The sequence below is a fragment of the Protobothrops mucrosquamatus genome, unplaced genomic scaffold, assembly GCF_001527695.2.
Source record: "Protobothrops mucrosquamatus isolate PMUCROS unplaced genomic scaffold, P.Mucros_1.0 scaffold_293, whole genome shotgun sequence".
NCBI classification, from domain to species: Eukaryota; Metazoa; Chordata; class Lepidosauria; order Squamata; family Viperidae; genus Protobothrops; species Protobothrops mucrosquamatus.
In genome coordinates, this window is record NW_015386369.1 from 187928 (window position 1) to 208546 (window position 20619).

Sequence of the window (20619 nt, forward strand, 5' to 3'; positions counted from 1 at the left end):
GGCAGGTTTATAGTGAATGAAAACTTTAGCAATCATACACTGTAAAGTAGAGGTCCCCAACCTTTGGGGCACCAGGGACCAATTCCATGGAGAGAGGTTGTTGTGTGGACCAGAGGGTGCCTGGTTTTGTGTGCTGCCTGCATCTTGCGGATGGGGCTTTGCTTGTTTGTGTGGCCTGGTTGCTGGCATGCCGCAGCCTTGTACTGGTCCACGGACCGGGGGTTGGGGACCCCTGCTGTAAAGAACCTCCATGGCCTCCACTAGACTCATTTAAGATTCCTACTCTTGAGAGAAATGGCAAAGGGCTCTGAAAATAAGTATGATTTTCTGATACTTTAATAATCTTTCCCCAAAACACTGTGATTAGTTCAGGCTTTGATTGTGTCACATTTTCCCCTTTCCTTTGCAGATATGGATGAATGTGTTGATGGGACTGACAACTGCCATATTGATGCCATCTGCCAGAACACTCCCAAATCATACAAATGCATCTGCAAATCTGGTTACACCGGGGATGGGAAGCACTGCAAAGGTAGGCAGAGCAGATAGCACAGAAAAAAAGGATGGAAGGGAAATCCAGCTATGTTTACTTGCCCAAGCCAGAATTTAAAAAATGACCTGAGATTAAATACCACTAAGGTTGCAATGAAAAAGAAATACCCATTGGGTTTTGAGGAATTTTTATTAGCTGGGTATTGCCTGTAATATTGTAGGTGTCTCTACAAATGTGTTTATTTGCTATAGTTGGGACAATTGTGGTAAAAACAAGGGCTATTCTAGATTATTTTAAAAATTTCTTTAAAAATTATTTAGCTAAGTAAATTTATTATTTCCCTATTTTCTCTCTGGAGAATCCATCCTTCTTTGATGAAGTACTCATTCAATCTCCATTCAAACACAATTAGGCAGAATCTTGTTTAATTTTAACTAGGTTTCCTGAGATAATTTTCTCTTAGATAGCAGTTGGTTGAAATACTTAATGCAGTTGAGGGAGAAAGAGGAATGATTTACTGAAATCAAATCTATGTGACTCCATTAATAATTTTGAGGTAAACAAGTTGTCTACTTCATAATTAATGTTTGATGTCCTCTGAATGATCCTCGTATCCTATTTTGAAACAAAACTGTGAGGATCAGATTCTAAATGATGTAAAAAATAGGAAATTACTGTTGATTCCTCATTTAATCAGAACATTTTGATGATATTGTATCCGTGATCAGGGAATATGTTAACCTATCAAAGTACTCCAGACAAAAAGCAGATAAATGAATACTAGCTTTATTTTTATTATAAGGTTAAATTAAAGAAGCTTGCAAGTATTCAGAGTACTCCTCTTCTCCTTTCCTTTTACTCTCTGGAAAACTGAGAAGATCCCTTCTGAAACATATCCCACACCCCCTCTGCTTCTGTAGATTGAGATGCCTTTTGCATGATGATTGGCTAGCCTGTGGACCTTCCTACTGTCTCTTAAGGTCATTCCCATGTACCATTACATAATGTGAAAGAGAGAAAAATACAATGCTGTTATTTTGGAAATTCTGTTGCATAATGGTAGCGACTCAGCTATTTGAAGTAGTGACTTTGTATTTGAAGCATCAGTAACAAACACAGTTTTAATGACTTTGTAAGAATTAGCTCCAATCACTGGGCGTAAGTAAAAGTTTAGGACACAATAATGAGAATGTAGAACAGCTTTGTCTTTCTTGAACTGGGGTTTAATTTGTTAAATAAATAAATAAATCATTGAAGTATTGTCAGTATAATGTGCTGGAACATCCACAGTACATACTAATAAAACTCTTGTGTGGGTAACATTTAAGTGTTAAGTGTTAAGAAACAGCACATCATAGGACAACAGTTTTTGTACTGATACCTCAAAAGGGCTAATGTACAGCCTGCACTCCAAATCTGGGACCCATGACTCCCATGGGATTGAAGTTTGGCAAGTTTGGGGTTGCTCCAGTGCTGCCATGCCACCCCCAGATGTTTGGTAGAGTGGTCCTGCCCTAACCCTCCAAAGGGTGGGTTGACTGGCATGCCCTTCAGATGCTGGAGACTAGGTAGACCAGTCCTGCCCTATCCCTCCAGAGGCTAGCTGGACTGGTCCTACTGTTGGCGGCTGGTGGGCAATCAGCTACAGTCAGGGGGCAGAAAGTTGGAAGTTGCTTCCATCCCACTGTTTTGTTTTGTTTTTGCCCTTGGTCATTCTGTTTCTTTATTTAGATAAGAAACATCTCTGAAACAATTACCCAGCGATTTGTCTAATTCTACTTAAGATCCTCTAATTTTAGAATAGATTTGAATGAAAGTTGAATAAAAGCCACTTTGGATGACCGGCCGTACTCAGCGTGTGGTCCTCAATGGAACCGCATCTACATGGAGGGAAGTGTGTAGTGGGGTGTCCCAGGGCTCTGTTCTGGGCCCAGTGCTCATCAACATCTTCATCAATGATTTGGACGAGGGGATAGATGGGGAACTCATCAAATTTGCAAATGACACCAAGCTGGCAGGAATAGCCAACACTCCAGAAGACAGGCTTAAGATACAGGAGGATCTGGACAGACTTGAACACTGGGCGCTATCTAACAAAATGAAATTCAATGGTGAAAAAAGTAAGGTTCTACATTTAGGCAAGAAAAACCAAATGCACAGGTATAGTATAGGGGGTACCTTGCTCAATAGTAGTAACTGTGAGAGGGATCTCGGAGTCCTAGTGGACAATCACTTAAATATGAGCTAGCAGTGTGCTGCAGCTGCCAAAAAAGCCAACACAGTGCTAGGCTGCATTAACAGAGGGATAGAATCAAGATCACGCAAAGTATTAATACCACTCTACAATGCCTTGGTAAGGCCACACTTGGAATACTGCATCCAGTTTTGATCACCACGATGTAAAAAAGATGTTGGACTCTAGAAAGAGTACAGAGAAAAGCAACAAAGATGATTAGGGGACTGGAGGCTAAAACATATAAGGAACGGCTGCTGGAATTGGGTATGTCTAGTTTAATGAAGAGAAGGATGAGGAGAGACAGGATAGCCATGTTCCAATATCTCAGTTGTTGCCACAAAGAAGAGGGAGTCAAGCTATTCTCCAAGGCAGGACAAGAAGCAATGGATGGAAACTAATCAAGGAGAGGAGAAGCAACCTAGAACTAAGGAGAAACTTCCTGACAGTTAGAACAATTAACCAGTGGAACAACCTGCCTCCAGAAGCGGTGAATGCTCCAACACTGGACGTTTTTAAGAAGAAACTGGACAGCCATTTGTCCGAAATGGTATAGGGTTACCTGCCTGAGCAGGGGGTTGGACTTAATGACCTCCAAGGTCCCTTCCAACTTTATTATTATTATTATTATTATTATTATTATTATTATTATTATTATTATTATTATTATTATTATTATTATTATTATTATTATTATTATCATTATCATTATCATTATCATTATTATGGGTGATGGGAACACTTGCTGTGGCTTCCACCATATTCCCATGTTGAAGCAAGGGCAGCTATAATTCTGTATGAGACTAGGAATTTAAGATTTCACAGGCTTCACAATTGTGTGGAAGGTTGACATTATGTTTGGCTGAAGTCTGTTATCCTTTCATTACAGGTTTTCTCCATCAGTATGAGGTAAAAGGGCGCACCCCTGTTCTCAGTTTAGTCATTTTATAAATACTTGATAAGAGCTTTGTAGATTTTTGGTTCTGAAGTTCTTCCACATCACGTATATTTTCTTTTCTTTGTTCAGATGTTGATGAATGTGAGCGCGATGACAATGCTGGCTGTGTTCATGAATGTGTCAATATCCCAGGAAATTATCGATGTACCTGCTATGACGGCTTTCATCTTGCACATGATGGTCATAACTGTCTCGGTAAGAAATTTACACATTACTTAAAATGTTTACTTTTAAATGTTATAACATTTAAGGCTCCCCCCCCCCCAATCATGTTTATGCTAAAAGCTGCATATTAGATCCTAATACAAAATTCTTCCAATTAATTGTTGAAGCTATCATTTCTGATTTAGTGAATTGGCTAAAATAAAAGTACATCCTTATATAATCAGTCTCATCATGATTATACAGAAAGAGCCATGTGTTGTTTAAAGCAGACAATGACAGTGGCCTCTCTCATATGTGGAAAATATCTACTAAAAGTATAATTCCTTAGAATTCCACATTCTTTCGTTTTACTTACATTGTTTTGTGTGTCTCGCATCTAAAAAGCAGAGTTAGTCAGTGGCATGGCTTGAATGCTTTTCTGATTCTAATGATTCTATGCCATCACATGACATTAAATAGATAGTTTAATTATGTAGTTCCACTACAGTGTTTATTGATTCTGCTTCCTACAGAGAAATGCAAACTGCTCTCAAGTGGTTTCCTCTGTTATCATCAAAGGTCTGTACTGTAATCTCCACCCTTTCTGAGAGCTCAGGATTGTGATAGCTGGATTTATTTTGCAAATATTATTTTAAACAGTGGCCTAGTAAAACAAAAGTTAAGTTTTGTTGTTGTTATTCCAGAGGGGGAAACAAAAAATAAAATGGTGAGGAAAGATGGTAAATATTGATGTTTGGCAGTTATCAACTTAACCTGTTACCCCATCTTCTTACATTTTACTAGTAAAACACTTTACTTTTAAGGATGTAAAATGTAATAACTACTAGATAAATTGAGCTCAGATATGCACTTTATTATTACTGTAGTGCATATCTCTATATTTTTATGTCAACTTTACAAACTTTATTCCAAGTCAGAATTGATTTTTCGCATGAAATATTGTCTGCTATAATCCTCTTTATTCCTAAATAGCATATAGATGATTTCAGGTCTTTATAAATTGAAATGCAGACTAAAATATTTGAAATGAATTAATAAAACGCTCAAAATATCCCAGATTTTGGAGAGTGGCAAATTGAGGGAGGGAAATTAGTAATGGATGTTTTATTTTTTCCTAAAAATACAAAGTACTTTATGTAATATAGTTTATAGGAAGAAAAGCTTTGCTCTTGAGCTATGGGCCTTCTTCCCTGCTTAATTGCAGCTAATTTGAGGAAAATGAAGAAAATGTGTGTTGCCTCTCCAACTGTCACATAGGTAGCTTTGTTTAATCTGTCATACTAAATGTATCTTTCAGAATAATCAACTTTCTCCAAAAAGGTGCATTTTCTATGAACTAAGTAGCAAGCTGACAGTCAATTAAAGTGCATTCAATTTTGGTGCTGGGCAACTCTGACACTAGTGTTATTTTTGCTTATTAAATAATTAAAATGTGTGTACTATAGCCAGTGTTCTTTAGTTGTTGTTCCTGAAATTAGGCTGCATTTCATATTCTTCTGATGAAAAAAGACAAGAATACTAAGCAGTATAAGTCTTAAGTGCTATTGCTATCCAAAGTAAGGAATGACTTCATGATCAGCAACTCCATTGTCCCTTGTGACTCCCATGTGACACATACCAGATGCATTATTTCCATTCTCAGTGAGCTTTGTTTAATTTCAATAATGTCATGTAGCCAAACCTGATTTAATGGATCTTCCAAGGAGTTGGAGGAAGAAAGATTGCTTCCCCCGCCACTGCCCCAATTTGGAAAGAACAAATGGCCAATCAACTGAGTTGCTGTTTTAAAGCTTTTGTTAACCATACAAAGCTTATGTTAACACTTCCATTCCCAAGTAGTTCAAGATGCCATCTACCTGGAAAAACTGCTCTACTGACTTGTGTAGATTTTCACACGGAGGAAATCATGAATATTCAAGATGCAATATGAGCACAGTCTTGATTGTAAGACTTAGCTTGGCCTGAATGTGTATTCAGCTGCCTTAACCTTTTTTTTTTATTATTATTATTATTATACAGCCAAAAACTTCTGGAGAGCTTTGCTCTTTAGAAATGTGGCATTGATTGTTTTGATTTACTTCTGGAGATTATGGGATAATAGTTCAACTCCTCTTTAGAACAGAAAAGCAAGTCCTTAGCAAGTGCCCCTGATTATTTGCAAGTATTAGAAAGGAAAGTTTTGCAGAGATTTCACTTATTTGGATATTCACATGCTTTTATCCTTTTGAGGCATATCATGGAAGCTCATGTGTCCCTGAGTTGTACATTCTTATCTTCAACTCTTGTTCCAGCAAAACAAGGTGCAAGGTTGCTACTGGTTTTCCTGGATGTGTTCAGAGACAACATTCCTAGAAGCTCAGCTTGTCAGGAGCAAGTCTTGGCAAGTCTTGGATACAGGTAGCTGACAAATGAGTTGGCTGCCTCTGTGTTTGCTTGCCTGCCAAAACTACTGTCTCAGCTGTTTGCTTAAGGATAAACAACATCACTGAACATGTAGTCACAAAAAAGAGAAGAGCTTAATTATAGACTAACAAGAATGCTTTTCTTCTCCCACCCTTTTTTTATTTCTGAACTTGTCAGGATTAAGCATTGCTTACATTTTACTTCTGAAATTGGAAATATATGGGCCGTGTATATGAAGTTGCCCTCACACTGAGTCAAATGATAGGTTTGCTTTTTTTTTTAGTTATTACGTTTCTTCATTTCCAGTAACTGAACTAATAACTTTTTTGATACCTAATTCAATCACTGGGGAAGCCTTGCAAATCACATGCAGGAAGTACAGGTAGTCCTTGATTATAATTGAACCTGGAATTATGATCTTAATTCAATGCAGTGGTAAGTTGAGGCATCACTTTACTGGATCTAATTTTTCTGACATTTTTGCACGTTAAAAGTAGGGCTTAGGTCACGGTATTCTCAGATAGAAAGCGTAACCATATGCAGTGAGGCAAGTATGAAATAGCTGAAATAGTTTTAAAATAGCTGAAATTGTTAGTTTTAGTTTAGCTAGTTTGGTTTTAATTCTTGTGATGTTTCAGCAATCTCACTCCTGAGTTGTCACCTAGTTCCATGTTAGAATGTTGAATTTCTATCATTTTGACTGTTAACATTTTTTAAAAAAGTATAATTTGTGGGTCTGCAGACCTGACTGCTGAATGAAGGAGTGAGCTCCTGTTGCTTGCACCAGCTCCTGCCCATCTAGCAGTTTGAAAGCATGCAAATGCGAGTAGATAAATAGGTACTACTTCTGTGGGAAAATATAGTGTTCTGTGTGCCTTGTGCATATAGTCATACTGGCCACATGACCATAGAAATGTTTTCAGACAATGCTGGCTCCCTTGGCTAAGAAGCAGAGATGAGCACCGCCCTCTAGAGTCGGAGATGACTGGACAGGGGAAACCTTTATCTTTAGATATCATCATGGAAGTGCTAGGTTGGTGATCCCTTCTTTGCAGTCATGTTATTAAAACTGGTAGCAGTGGTAAAGTTAAAAAGTAAATAATTAATTTTAGAAAAAAGCAAAATTCTTCTTATAAGATCCTCAATTTCTTAGGGAAAGGGTGAGATTTTATTGACTTAAATCTTCCTTGAACCGAGTTTAAATTCTGATGATCTCAGACATAGTCATGTATCTTGCCTAGCAATCTTATGGAAATAGTTTCCATGGTCTTTTTCAGGGATGCTTTTTAACTTTTTAGTCTTGCCTACAGTTCTGAGATTTCCTAGTGGTCTCCCAACCAAATATTAACTAGATCTGACCTTGCTTAGCTTTTCAAGATCAAATCAGGTAGAATGACACAAAAACATAACAGTGCTAGAAGGAGATATTGGCTCCCTTCTAAGTTCTATACTGTTCAATATATTTTAAAAATAACTGGAATAAGGTTTTTAAAAAGTTATCAGATTTGCAGATAATACAAAAATGGGAAGGATAACAAATATAGGACAATACAGTTTCTGAAGATTCTTAACAGTTTGGAAAATAACAGAAACCATATTATGAATTTCAAGAGAGAGAAATGCAAATTTCTAGTTTATATAACCTCCCCCCCAAAAAAGAGACACGAATTGCTGTGTACCATACTGGGCAGCAATACATATTAAAAGAATCTAGGTGTTTTGGTGGGTTGCAAGCTGGACCTATCAAAACCAGTACCGTAAAAAACAGATTAGGAATACAAATTAAAATAGACAAGAAAATGATAAGAGCGCACCTGTCCATCCTAGACGAGTTCAAATCACCTGGACCGGATGGATTACACCCCAAGGTTCAGAAGGAACTGTCAGACATGATCTCAGAACCACTGAACCATATCTTTCAAAGATCCTGAGAACCGGGGAACTACCAGAGGATTGGAAAAAGGCTGATGTAGTCCCCATCTTCAAAACAAGAAAAAAAATGGATCCAGGAAACTACAGACCCATCAGCCTGACATCAATACCTGGAAAGATTCTGGAAAAGATAATCAACCAATGAATCTGTGAACACCCCTAGAGGCAAACAAAGTCATAACCAAAAGCCAATATGAGTTTGTCAAAAACATCATGCCAAACAAATCTTATTACATTCTTTGACAAAGTGGCAAAATTAGTGGACCAGAGAAATGCTGTGGATATAATTTACTTGGACTTCAATAAGGCATTTGATAAAGTAGACCACAAGCTACTACTTGATAAGCTAGAAAAATGTGGGTTACACAGCATCACCAGATGGATTCGTAACTGGCTGACCAACCATACTCAACATGTAGTCCTTAATGGAGCTGCATCTACATGGAAGGAAATATGTAGTGGGATACCACAAGACTCTGTCTTAGGCCCAGTACAATATCTTCATCAATGATTTAGATAAGGGAATAGATTGGGAACTCATCAAATTTGTAGACAATACCAAGTTGGCAGGAATAGCCAACACTTCAGAAGGGTAGATTTAAGATACAGAAAGATCTTGACAGATCTGAACATTGGGTTCTATCTAACAAAATGAAATTCAGTGGCGAAAAAAGTAAGGTTCTACATTTAGGCAAGAAAACCCAAATGCACAGGTGTAGTATAGGTGGTACCTGGCTCAATAATAGTAACTGTGAGAGGGATCTTGTGTACAATCACTTAAATATGAGCCAGCAGTGTGCTGCAGCTGCCAAAAAAGCTAACACAGTCCTAGGCTGCATTAACAGAGGGATAGAATCAAGATCACATGAAGTGTTAATATCACTCTACAATGCTTTGGTAAGACCACATTTGGAATACTGCATTTGGTTTTAGTCGCTACGATGTAAAAAAGATGTTGAGACTCTAGAAAGAGTACAGAGAAAAGCAACAAAAATGATTAGGGGACTGGAGGCTAAAACATATAAAGAATAGTTGCTGGAACTGGGTATGTCTAGTTTAATGAAAAGAAGGACTAGGGTGACATGATAGCAGTGTTCCAATATCTAAGGGGTGGCAATAAAGAAGAGGGAGTCAACTTATTCTCCAAATCATCTGAAGGCAGGAGAAGAAGCAACGAATGGATACTAATCAAGGAGAGAAACAGCCTAAAACTATGGAGAAATTTCCTTAGTTGGAACAATTAATCAATGGAACAACTTGCCTCCAGAAGTTGTGGGTGTTCCAACACTAGACGTTTTTAAGAAAAGATTGACAACCATTTGTCTGAAATAGTATAGGGTTTTCTGCCTGAGCAGGGTGTTGAACTAGAAGATCTCCAAGGTCTTTTCCAATTTTGTTATTCTTCAAAATAGAATGGTTACTGTGGATTTTCAGCACTTACAACAATAAAGATAAAGACTAAGCTAAATACAACACCAAGTATTAGACTTTGATAAAAAAAAACACCACCATCAAATGTAGGCTCATATATATCTCATTAACATTATAATTATAAGTAAGGGAAAATAAAAAGAATTATTAAGTGTTATTTCAATATCCCTTTTATTGAAGAGTCCGAGAAGTTTCTCATTTTTTAGAGAGTGTTTTGTCTTGAAAAGTTTAAGAAACTCATTGTTGGAATGCCTCTCATAATGAATTGTAGGCTTACTCCTGGCCTCCGATACTACTGCAGTACTTTCTTTACTAACACTTTGTTTCTGTCTTCCCAGCCAGGACCATTCTTCACCAATGCCCCCCTCCCCATTCTGGAGCTGCCTGCTTTCTGTAGCTATAGTATGTTGACATATGTTCTCTGCAACATCCTTCCATTTTCTGCAATTCAAGTCAAAATTGTTTTGAAAAAATTTAAAGCTTTAGCACCCATGTCCAACTGAATATTAGGAAAATATTGTTGCAGAACTATCTTTTGTTGTGTCTGGATGCACAAGTGTAAGTAAAAACAGGAGCAACAGCTGGGGTTCTTCAGAGTTATTTAAACACTGACATTTCACCAGTGAAACGCTGCCCCTCCCGCTCCCACTGCCCCAGGGTCTCCTGTTGAAAGATTGTGGTCTCCCAGTTCTATATTTCAAACACATTTTAAGGGAAAATTGCTGGTGGGAGAAGCAGCTGGCTTTGGAATCTTGTTACCATGTAGTAGACCTGTAATTGCACCATGATAGGGTGATAGTAGGACACAAACTGTCATCCAACAAAAAAGTGGAAAATCTTCCACATCTTGGCAATTTTAGGGATTTAGACAGTATAGAAGGGAACACCATACATCCTGCATTCCTAGAAAATAGTACAAAGAGTGTGTAATTGCTAAAATACTATTTTCCTTCCTGGCTAGACCACAGGTTTATCCGAAAAGATAGCTACACAATTTGATTATTGGATCCATGTGTAGCCCAGGTGGTATAATCTAACAAAATGAAATTCAATGGTGAAAAAAGTAAGATTCTATATTTAGGCAAGAAAAACCTAATGTACAGGTATAGTATAGGGGGTACCTTGCTCAATAGTAGTAACTGTGAGAGGGATCTCGGAGTCCTAGTGGACAATCATTTAAATATGAGCCAGCAGTGTGCTGCAGCTGCCAAAAAAGCCAACACAGTGCTGGGCTGCATTAACAGAAGGATAGAATCAACATCACGTGAAGTATTAATACCACTTTACAATGCCTTAGTAAGGCCACACTTGGAATACTGCATCCAGTTTTGGTCACCGCGATGTAAAAAAGATGCTGAGACTCTGGAAAGAGTACAGAGAAGAGCAACAAAGATGATTGGGGGACTGGAGGCTAGAACATATAAGGAACGGTTGCTGGAATTGGGTATGTCTAGTTTAACGAAGAGAAGGACGAGGGGGGACATGATAGCAGTGTTCCAGTATCTCAGGGGCTGCCACAAAAAAGAGGGAGTCAAGCTATTCTCCAAAGCGCCTGAAGGCAGGACGAGAAGCAACAGATGGAAACTGATCAAGGAGAGAAGCAACTTAGAACTAAGGAGAAACCTCCTGACAGTTAGAACAATTAACCAATGGAACAACCTGCCACCAGAAGCGGTGAATGCTCCAACACTGGAAGTTTTAAGAAGAGGCTGGACAGCCATTTTCCTGAAATGGTATAGGGTTCCTGCCTGAGCAGGGGGTTGGACTCGATGACCTCCAAGGTCCCTTCCAACTTTATTATTATTAATATTATTAATATTATTAATGCTCTTATTTGCTACTGACTTACAGTTCATTCTGCATCACCATTTTTGAGGTCTGTCTCCCCTTCTTCCCATTTCCAGTCACTTATAATACTACAGGCAGTCCTTGACTTATGATCACAATTTAGCCCATCATGTCCATTGCTAAGCAAAGGAGTTGTTAAGTGAGTTGTGCCCCACTTTACAACATTTTTGCCGCAGTTGTTAAGGGAATCACTGCAGCTGTTAAGTGAATCATGCGGTCATTAAGCAAATCTAGCTTCCCCCATTGACTTTGCTTGTCGGAAGCCGGCTGGGAATGTCAGAAATGGCGATCACATTACTACAGGACAGTTCAACCATCATAAATACATGCCAGTTGCCAAGTGCCTGAATTTTGATCATGTGACCATGGGGACGCGTCAAATCTGGTCCCAAGTTGCATTTTTTCAATTCCATGTAATTGAATGATCACTAAACGAGTGGTTGTAGGTTGAATTTAAAATCATACCACTATTTCTTCACACTTTAATCATTTATATAATGAATGATACTAGATATCAACTTCTGTTACAAAAGCACTTAAGAACAATTAACTCTCTTGAAAGTTACTATGGAAACTCTTCCTGTTCTTGGATACTCATTATTCCCTTGATCCTTTGGAAGAATTTGGGGAAGCAAGCATTCAGCTGATTATCATCTTGTTTGTGGCTTCATTTCTGAAGCAAATCCCATTTATTCCATGCTTACCTCTTATTTACAGATAAGTATGCAAATGATTGCAATCTTAATGGAAAACCAGACCCATTCAAAATAGCATACATCCATGCCAAGCACCTCAGTTTCATCTCTCTCTCCCTGTGCCTGTGCTTCTTTGAAAAATCTCTTTGCGTGGTCATGATTCCTTTATGGACAGTGTGGAGTGGTTTGGAGGAAAACAGGAAGAAAGGAAGAAGAGTACAGAAAACTTTTTCTCCGTCAACTTTTTACATTCACCAATTTAAAGAGCTAGGCTGAATCATCTTTTACTTTTATCTTTTTATTGTAGTTCAGTCTCTGTATCAGAGATTCGAATATTATTTTGTTTTTCTTCTCAGCTAGGCTTCCAGTTCTTTATGGTTTATAAGTGTGTGAGCACCTTATCTTGTGATAAGGGAATAAATAGTGTTTGCAGGAGTGCAAAAAATATCAGAACAGATGCAGATTAAAACATCACAGCTTATATATTTATCATCTTTCATCTTTCCTTACTGTCCTTGAAGTGGAGAACCATGATGAATGATTGGAACTGGCCAGGAATAACTGTTCTTACCAAAAACCAAAATAGAATGTGTAACTTACATGGGTAATAAATTTGTGACAAAGGAGGATCTTATTTGTTGGTTACAATGGAAGAGTCATAAGAAACTCAGGTACAGAGATGACCAGACTTTTAAAGATACAATTATTGTCTGCACTGAAATGAATTTCCAATAAGGATCATTTAACATTTTTAAACATAAATTTGTACCCTAAATTGCTTACCATACTGGCTCTCTGGATGTGAGATCTTGGCTCTTTTTTATGTTCTGTTCTTACTTTTTTAAAAGAGGAAAATAAGACTCCTAGTAGAGAAACCCCAGCTTCCTACTTTATTGATACAGAGGTGAGCAGCACTTCTACTAAGGTACATAAGTTAACAGCAAATTAGATGAATTAGATGTCCCTTTGTAGAAGGACAAAGTGTGGAAACAAATTCAATGCCAAAGTAAACTTTCAAACATTCTTTGGAAAGCCTGCTAGTCTCTTCTTGATTAGTATAGATGTGAGCCATCTTTTGGTCATTAATTTGGGAAAACAAGGGTGTCATTTCTTGAACATGCTTGGAAATCATCCATTCTCTGTCATATTCGCTTTCTTTCCTCATGCTCAATCTTGCTATATGGCTTTGAGACTGAGTGATGAAGAAATGTACTACATATGTTCAGAGGGATTATATTTTCTAGGGAAATGATATTCAGAACAATAAACAAGCAACACTATAAATTCATGATACCATAAACCAGGGGTCTGCAACCTTGACAACTTTAAGACTTGTGGACTTCAGCTCCCAGAATCCCTCAGCCAGCATAGCTGAGGAATTCTCGGAGCTGAAGTCCACAAATCTTAAAGTTGTCAAGGTTGCAGACCCCTGCCACAGACTGACATTTGATGTCATTCTTTACATTAGCAATGAAAGTAGTTATCACATTATAGGAAATCCTCAACTTATGACAACAGTTGAGCCCAAAGTTTCTGTTCCTAAGTGAGACAGTTAAGTAAATTTTGCCACATTTGAGAACCTTTCTTGCCATGATTGTTAAGTGAATCACTGCAGTTGTTAAATTTGTAACATGGCTGTTAAGTGAATCTGTCTTCTCCTTGATTTTGCTCATTAGAAGTTCGCAAAAGGTGATCACATGACCCTGGGACACTTAGGGGTCCCTTTGCCTGTCTTGTCTCTCTGATTTTCAGTTGGATGCATTTGTCTTTTTAAACAGACCACAGAGACTTTGAAGAGAATCTTTAGTGAATTATGCACCTTTTAGCAAGGTGGAAATCTGGGGAAAACAAGATGATTTTCTGATAATAAATATATTTTTAATCAGTATTTACTTCTGATAGAATTGTTTAATAATAATAGATTCTAGAGAATGCTGACTAGGAATGTTGATAGGTTACTGTAAAAATCAAGATCTTCTCTCCAGAAGATTTTAACTATGCAAATCAGTCTTTTAAATTGAGCCTAGAAAACAAAGGCACTTGACAACTAATTCACGTCTTTCATCATGGGTCTGATGTGATCCTGCCTTGTTATTTCTTTTCTCCACCAGCTTGTTATCAGGTATTGTCCTAAAAATTGGAAAAGAATTCCAGATAGTATTGGACTTTGCCTCTCCATGGTGATCAATATCAATTGTGCAAAATTATGGTCTAGACAAGATATAGTAGGTTATTTGTCAGAAATAAAGCAACATAAAATGGAAGAACATGAAAGGGATTTAGAGCAATATTGTGGAGTCCTAATGTTCCTATTTCCTGATTTCAGTGTGGGAAGGTGAACATGTGGGTTTGATAACAAAACAAAAGTTGCTTTTTCTGGACTTTATAAAGACGTTTGTCTGAAATTCAGCTATTGGATAGAATAACTTCCTGTATCTTACCTTACTTTATCTCTAATAAGATTGTGAGTGACCTTTAACCAGATCATACCTGGAATTTGATCTGTTTGCTAAATTAAAGATGGGGGAGTCTTTTGATGATTTCAGTTGCCTTTAATAAAATTGAAAGTCTTCTAGATTGAAAGTCTTGTAGCAACTAGTTTAACTGATGACTTACCTTGTTGTGAACTGAAGATAAGGAATAGCAGTTTATTGCTGAGAGTTCTACAAAAGATTATATTAACCTACAGGGTACTTAATTTGCCTAAGGTAAAAATCATATTATTAACATATCCACCATCAGATTATACTTGCTGAATCCATATGATGCAATATTGCTATGTTTTAATCTGATTAGAGATACATTTTCAGTTTACAAATGTTTACACATACATACAGTACATACAGGGCTTTTTTTCTCATAGAACGCCCAGAACAGAGTTCCGGCACCTTTTTTGGATGGAACCTTGTAGGGTAGGCAAGGCGGGTTGTATGACATGTGTGAGTTCCGGCACTTTTTTTTTTTTTTTACAAAAAAGCACTGCATACATATATGCATACACACATATGGCGAACATTTGTAAACTGAGAAAGGATATCAAGGAAGCATCTTGAATATAATGTTTTGTGATCAGGATAATATACATCTTTCTAAATCTGTCTAAACCATGTAGAAGCTATCCACGTGCAAATAAAATTGTGTAGAATTTTTCTCACACAATTATTGTATATGTGCCTAACTTTTCTTCTTTGATGGCTTTTGCCTGTCAAGATCTAAAAGTTCATGAAAAAGACTTGTGTATGATCATGGTACTGTTTTAAAATACCGCTACACCACAAAATAGCTAGAGATTGTAGTTTCTTTTGTTCTAAGCCTTTTATCTATAGTCAGGTCTTAAGTCTTCTTTTGAAACCATAATAAATGTTCAGGCATTTTATTTATTATTGCGAAACTTAAGCAACAGTTAAGCCTGCATATTTGTGGATAAAATTTATTAGTTAGCAATAGTCTTGCCTGTCTGCAAGAGGCCCTGCATGATAGTACATTTGGTTTTTGTGTGCCTCTGAGCTGATATGTGTATTTTAATTAACCTCTTACACATTTGTTCAGATATTCAGGTCTGTTCATGTTGTCATCGACCTGCTATTCTGGCTTTTCCGGAGTCTGCTGCATGGCCCCACCATTGCTGTCCAAGGGGCTCAGCTTTCTACTTAGCTGTTGGGATTTTAATGCTTGAGTTCACAGAGGTTTTCTTTGGCACTGAGCTCCTTATTTCCTCTGTGTATTTTGAGAAAGGGGCTGGTTATATTTCTCTTCTGTTCTCTGATTCTGGATGTTATGGAAGAAAGGACACCTTCCTCCAGTTTGGTGCAAATTTAGCAGTCTGTCTACTTAGCTGGCCCATAATAAGTCAGAGAAGATTATTTGTATTTTTAGTCAGCAATACCCCAATAGACTATGGCTAAATGGTATGCACTTACTAAATATCTGCATTTACTATAACAGGGCTTTTCAACCTTTTCACCCATTGTACCACACTTTTAGGATATGGCAACATCCGAGTACCACCAGTTGCCTAGCAAGGTGTCAAAAACTTGATGACCCCCCCCCCAAAAGGAAAAAAGTGATGAAGTACAGGTAGTCCTTGACTTACAACAGTTCGCTTAGTGACTGTTCGAAGTTACAATGGTGCTCTTCCTCCCGTCCGGGTTTTTCATTGTTGTGAGCATTTCTGTTGAGGATTAGCAGCAGGGGTGGGGGGGTGTTTGGTTTTTATTCCCCCCGTCTGCTGGGCGGTTGCAGTAGGTTTTGGTCACTTCACATGACCCTGGGACACTGTGACTGTCACAAATATGAATCAGTTGCCAAGCATCTGAATGTAAATCACAAGACCCTGGAGATGTTGCAACATTCCAGCTGATCGGCGCTTCTTCTGGGCTCAGCTGGAGCCTGGCACTGATCCTCGTGCTTCCACTGAGCCCTGACAGCCCTAAAGAAGCGCTGATCCTGGTGCTTCCGCTGAGCCCTGACAGCCCTGCAACTCTAGCCATCTCTCGCTCAGGCTTGTGCAGTGCTCCCACCGGTTCAGCTCATTCCCCTCCCCCGCTACCACTTTTCTAGGATGGTTGCGTACCACCTGCCAGGTGCCAATGTGCCACAGGTGGTACCCATACCACTGGTTGAAAAGCCTTGTACTATAAGAGGTGACACTGCCAGATTAATTTTTTTTCTAGGTATTTTTTTCTAGGCAGGGGTTTCTATGGTGGTAGCCCCAGCCATCAATGTAACAGCTGACATTTTATATGCTGCCCACCATTTTTTTTATTTGCCCTTCTGTCTTCTATAATACATAGATTCCTTTAATTAAAAAGAGGAAAAAGTGAACCTACTATAAAACAAAGCGTGCCCCATAAAGCATTTTTAGCATTAAAAAATGATGATGGGGTAGAGGAGGGAGTAAGCACTTTCCATATGTTTCCCTTTTGGTTGTTCCCAATATTTTGGCTCAAAAAGCTTGGAAACCCCTATTTGTGATATTTGAATTATATCCAATAATACAAGAATTAATAGTAAATGTGTAATTTCACTTTAATCTGATGCCCCCCCTTTATTTTTTTTAAAAATAAAACTTTTTTCAAAGAACTCAGAATGCTGTATAACATATCCCATTTTCCTTTAGAATAACCCCATGAGGATAAATTAGGATAAGATACAATGATTGGTCTAGGGCAGGCATGTCAAACTGCCGGCCCGCGGGCCAGAAGCGTCACACTGAAACCATGCCCACCCTATTGCCGGCAATGGGGAAAAAGTCGTGATATGTCATGTGATGTCGCGAGTTTGAGATGCCTGGTCTAGGGATTTCCTTATTTAAGTTCAGCCAGGAATTACAATACCAAAGTATTTTTCATAGAATCCGTGCACAAAAAGACGAACCAGTTTAATCTTTGATCTCTTCCCATGTCAACACTATGACATTATATAATATTTTGTTTAGAAATTAATTTGTTAGGAATGCTTTTTAACTTTTTCTCATTTGCAATCTATTTGAATATTTTTAATTAGAAAAGCAATGGAAATAATGTAAATAAATAGTATCCATTACCTCAAGTGAAAGAGATTATTTTTATATAAAGAAACTTGACATTAAGGACTTAAAGAAATCTGAAAAGTGTAGCTTTTCTCAGAATTGCTTTTGTGATTCATTAAATATATTTCTATGTACAAATCTGTAATTTTGAAATTATTGTCAAAATGCTATTTGGATTATAACTAATAGTAATTGAACTGGAACTTGATTTCTTATGCAGTTTTAGAGCTGAAGCTAAAACTTATTGTAACCAGTCATATTGAAAAGAAGAAACAGGGTGACAGGATAGCAGTATTCCAGTATTTGAGGGGCTGCCACAAAGAAGAGGGGGTCACGTTATTCACCAAAGCACCAGAGGGCAGGACAAGAAACAATGGTTGGAAACTGACCAAAGAAAGAAGCAACCTGGAATTAAGGAGAAACTTCCTGACAGTGAGGACAATTAACCACTGGAACAGCTTGCTTCCAGAAATCGTGGGCGCTCCATCACTGGAGGTTTTTAAGAAGAGACTAGACAGTCATTTGTCTGAAATGGTATACAGGTAATCCCTAAGTTATGAGTGTTCATTTAACGCTCGTTCAAAGTTACGTGATGAGTGCCTCCTAGTGCTTATGAGCAACTCCCGAAATTATGAGTATTGCAGCAGCACAGCAGTCGTTTGTCCTTACAAGCGACCGCAGTGGCTCTGCAACACTCACCCGGGTTATTCCCTCCCTCTCTGCCCCCACTGCAGGTCTCCCTAGGCACTGGGCCTTCAGTACTCATCCTGCAAAGATGGAGAATCTTCACTTTCTTGGCTGCTCCAGGCCTTCGGTTTGTTTGCAGAGAATGGAGGCCTAAAATGCAAGATGACGCGAGATCAGTGGAGCGAGATCTCACACTACTGATCTCGTGTGGTCATATGTTTCTTTAGGCCTCTGTTCTCTGTAACAGAGAACCAAACCAAAGCCGGGGGACACTGCAACATACCTCCAGAAGCTGGATAGGGGTTCCAGAGGCCTGGAAAAGGCGTCTGCCGCCTGGATCTATGGCCTCAGAGTGATTTTGTGGGGCCCCCCATGGATGATCCGGGCTCCGGAGATCTTTCCCAACCCTCTGGAGCCCGGATCTATGGCCATGGAGTGATTTTGCGCCCCCCTGCAGCCTGATCTGGGCTCCGGAGGCCTAGAAAAGACCTCTGGAGACTTGACCCATGGCTGTGGAGCGATTTTGTGGCCCCCCGTGGCCGATCCAGGCTCCGGAGGTCTTTTCCAAGCCTCTGGAGACTGGATCCATGGCCGCAGAGTGATTTCATGTGCCTCCGCGGCTGATCTGGGCTCTGGAGGCCTCGAAAAGACCTCCAGAGCCCAGATCTATGGCTTTGGAGTGATTTTTGCGGCCCCCCAGCGGCCTAATCCAGGCTCTGGAGGTCTTTTCCAGGTCTTAGGGGTGTGTTCCATCACTAGGCCCTCCATGGCCTTCTCCACCCTGAGATACCTCATGTTTACTTAACGAGCCGTGTGTGTTTTAATGAGGAAGAGAGTGGTCTCGCTAAAGGAACGAGATACATTCTACGAGTTTTCGATTTACGAGTGGAATGGACAGGCTCCATTAGAATTTTTACTAATTAAGGAGGAGGAGGAGGAAGCGGGCTATTGCTACTTATGCTCAAACTCATATTTTTTAAATCTCTCTGTGTAAATTATAGAATTGTGTTTCACCCTTCACTGATATTTCAGGTTGTGTTCATGTTCTTTTTCTTTAGAATCTCTTGTGATCTGTAATAATATTTTGCAAACTGCAGACCTTTTTTTAAAAAAATTGGGAGGCAGAAGGTTCTTCAGTTGTAGCAGACTAGCACCATCTTGTGGCTTGTCTCTTTCTTAACTAATTCATAAGCCTGTTTTCTAGGGCAGGTTGCTAATTATATCCTTTCATGTTGAAGGTCTACACTTTAATACATAAAAGCATAGTGGGATTTTTTTTTTTTGCTCTGCCCCTACCCCTTTTTACTGAAACATTTTATTTTTATCTCGTGCAAGATCTCCCAAGGGGAAAAAAAGGGCTGAATCCTTTGGTCATCAACCTCTTCACTACATATCCAGGAGAGGGCACTGTAAAAATAATTTCAGATAGTGCATTTGGGCTTTTTAGTTGGCAAAAAAAGCAGCACAAGCTATTACAGTCCTGTCTCTGGGGCCCCAGAAGATGAGTGTGGCAGCAGAAACTACGGTCTTATCTTTACCTCAAAGTAGGAGGTAGAAGATTTCTAGGAGAAGATTGAAATCACTAACATTCTAATCTGCTGGCCTTAGTGATAATTTAAATGAGTTTTATTATTAGACATTAAACTTACTGTAAAACTATTTTTGATTGTTATGGATTATCTACATTTTTCATTCAGTTTATTGTTCAACTGTTGTTAAGAATTACTCTTACTTATAGCTTTCATTTATTAATACAAATTAGAGAACCAGATCTCAAAAAAGTAGAGGAGAGAGTGAGGCTTTTATTATTATTATTATTATTATTATTATTATTATTATTATTATTATTTTTATTATTATTATTATTATTATTATTATTATTATTATTATTATTATTATTATTATTATTATTATTATTATTATTATTATTATTGAATTCTGTATGGAATCTGCATTGTTCCAAACAACAAAACATCTGTTGAGTTTTGGGGACATAAAACCAGAAAGAATTGGAAAGTTTTTTTAACCAAGATTTTAAAATTGTTGTTTATGTCTAGCTTCTTGCATAGAGATATATAATCTCTCCCCACCAAAAATCAAGTCCAGCTAGAATTCTTGAGGTAGTTGGATTCTAAACAGTACTGTAAAATGTTGCTGTGTTTTTGTTATGCTGTTTCTGAAGGAGTTCTTGTTCACATTAACTGCACTTAGAGAAACTATGTTCATCTGATTGGATCTTAGCAA

At 38.2% G+C, this 20619-nt stretch overlaps 1 protein-coding gene across 1 annotated transcript in view; it reads left to right on the forward strand.

Moving 5' to 3' along the window:
* The first annotated feature begins 411 nt into the window (after nt 1-411).
* Nucleotides 412-20619, forward strand: part of SCUBE3 (signal peptide, CUB domain and EGF like domain containing 3) — an 83266-nt gene continuing 63058 nt past the window's right edge. The window contains exons 1-2 of the mRNA XM_015831974.1: nt 412-532; nt 3754-3879. Coding sequence (XP_015687460.1) covers nt 412-532; nt 3754-3879 — 247 coding nt within the window. The remainder of the gene's footprint in view (nt 533-3753; nt 3880-20619) is intronic.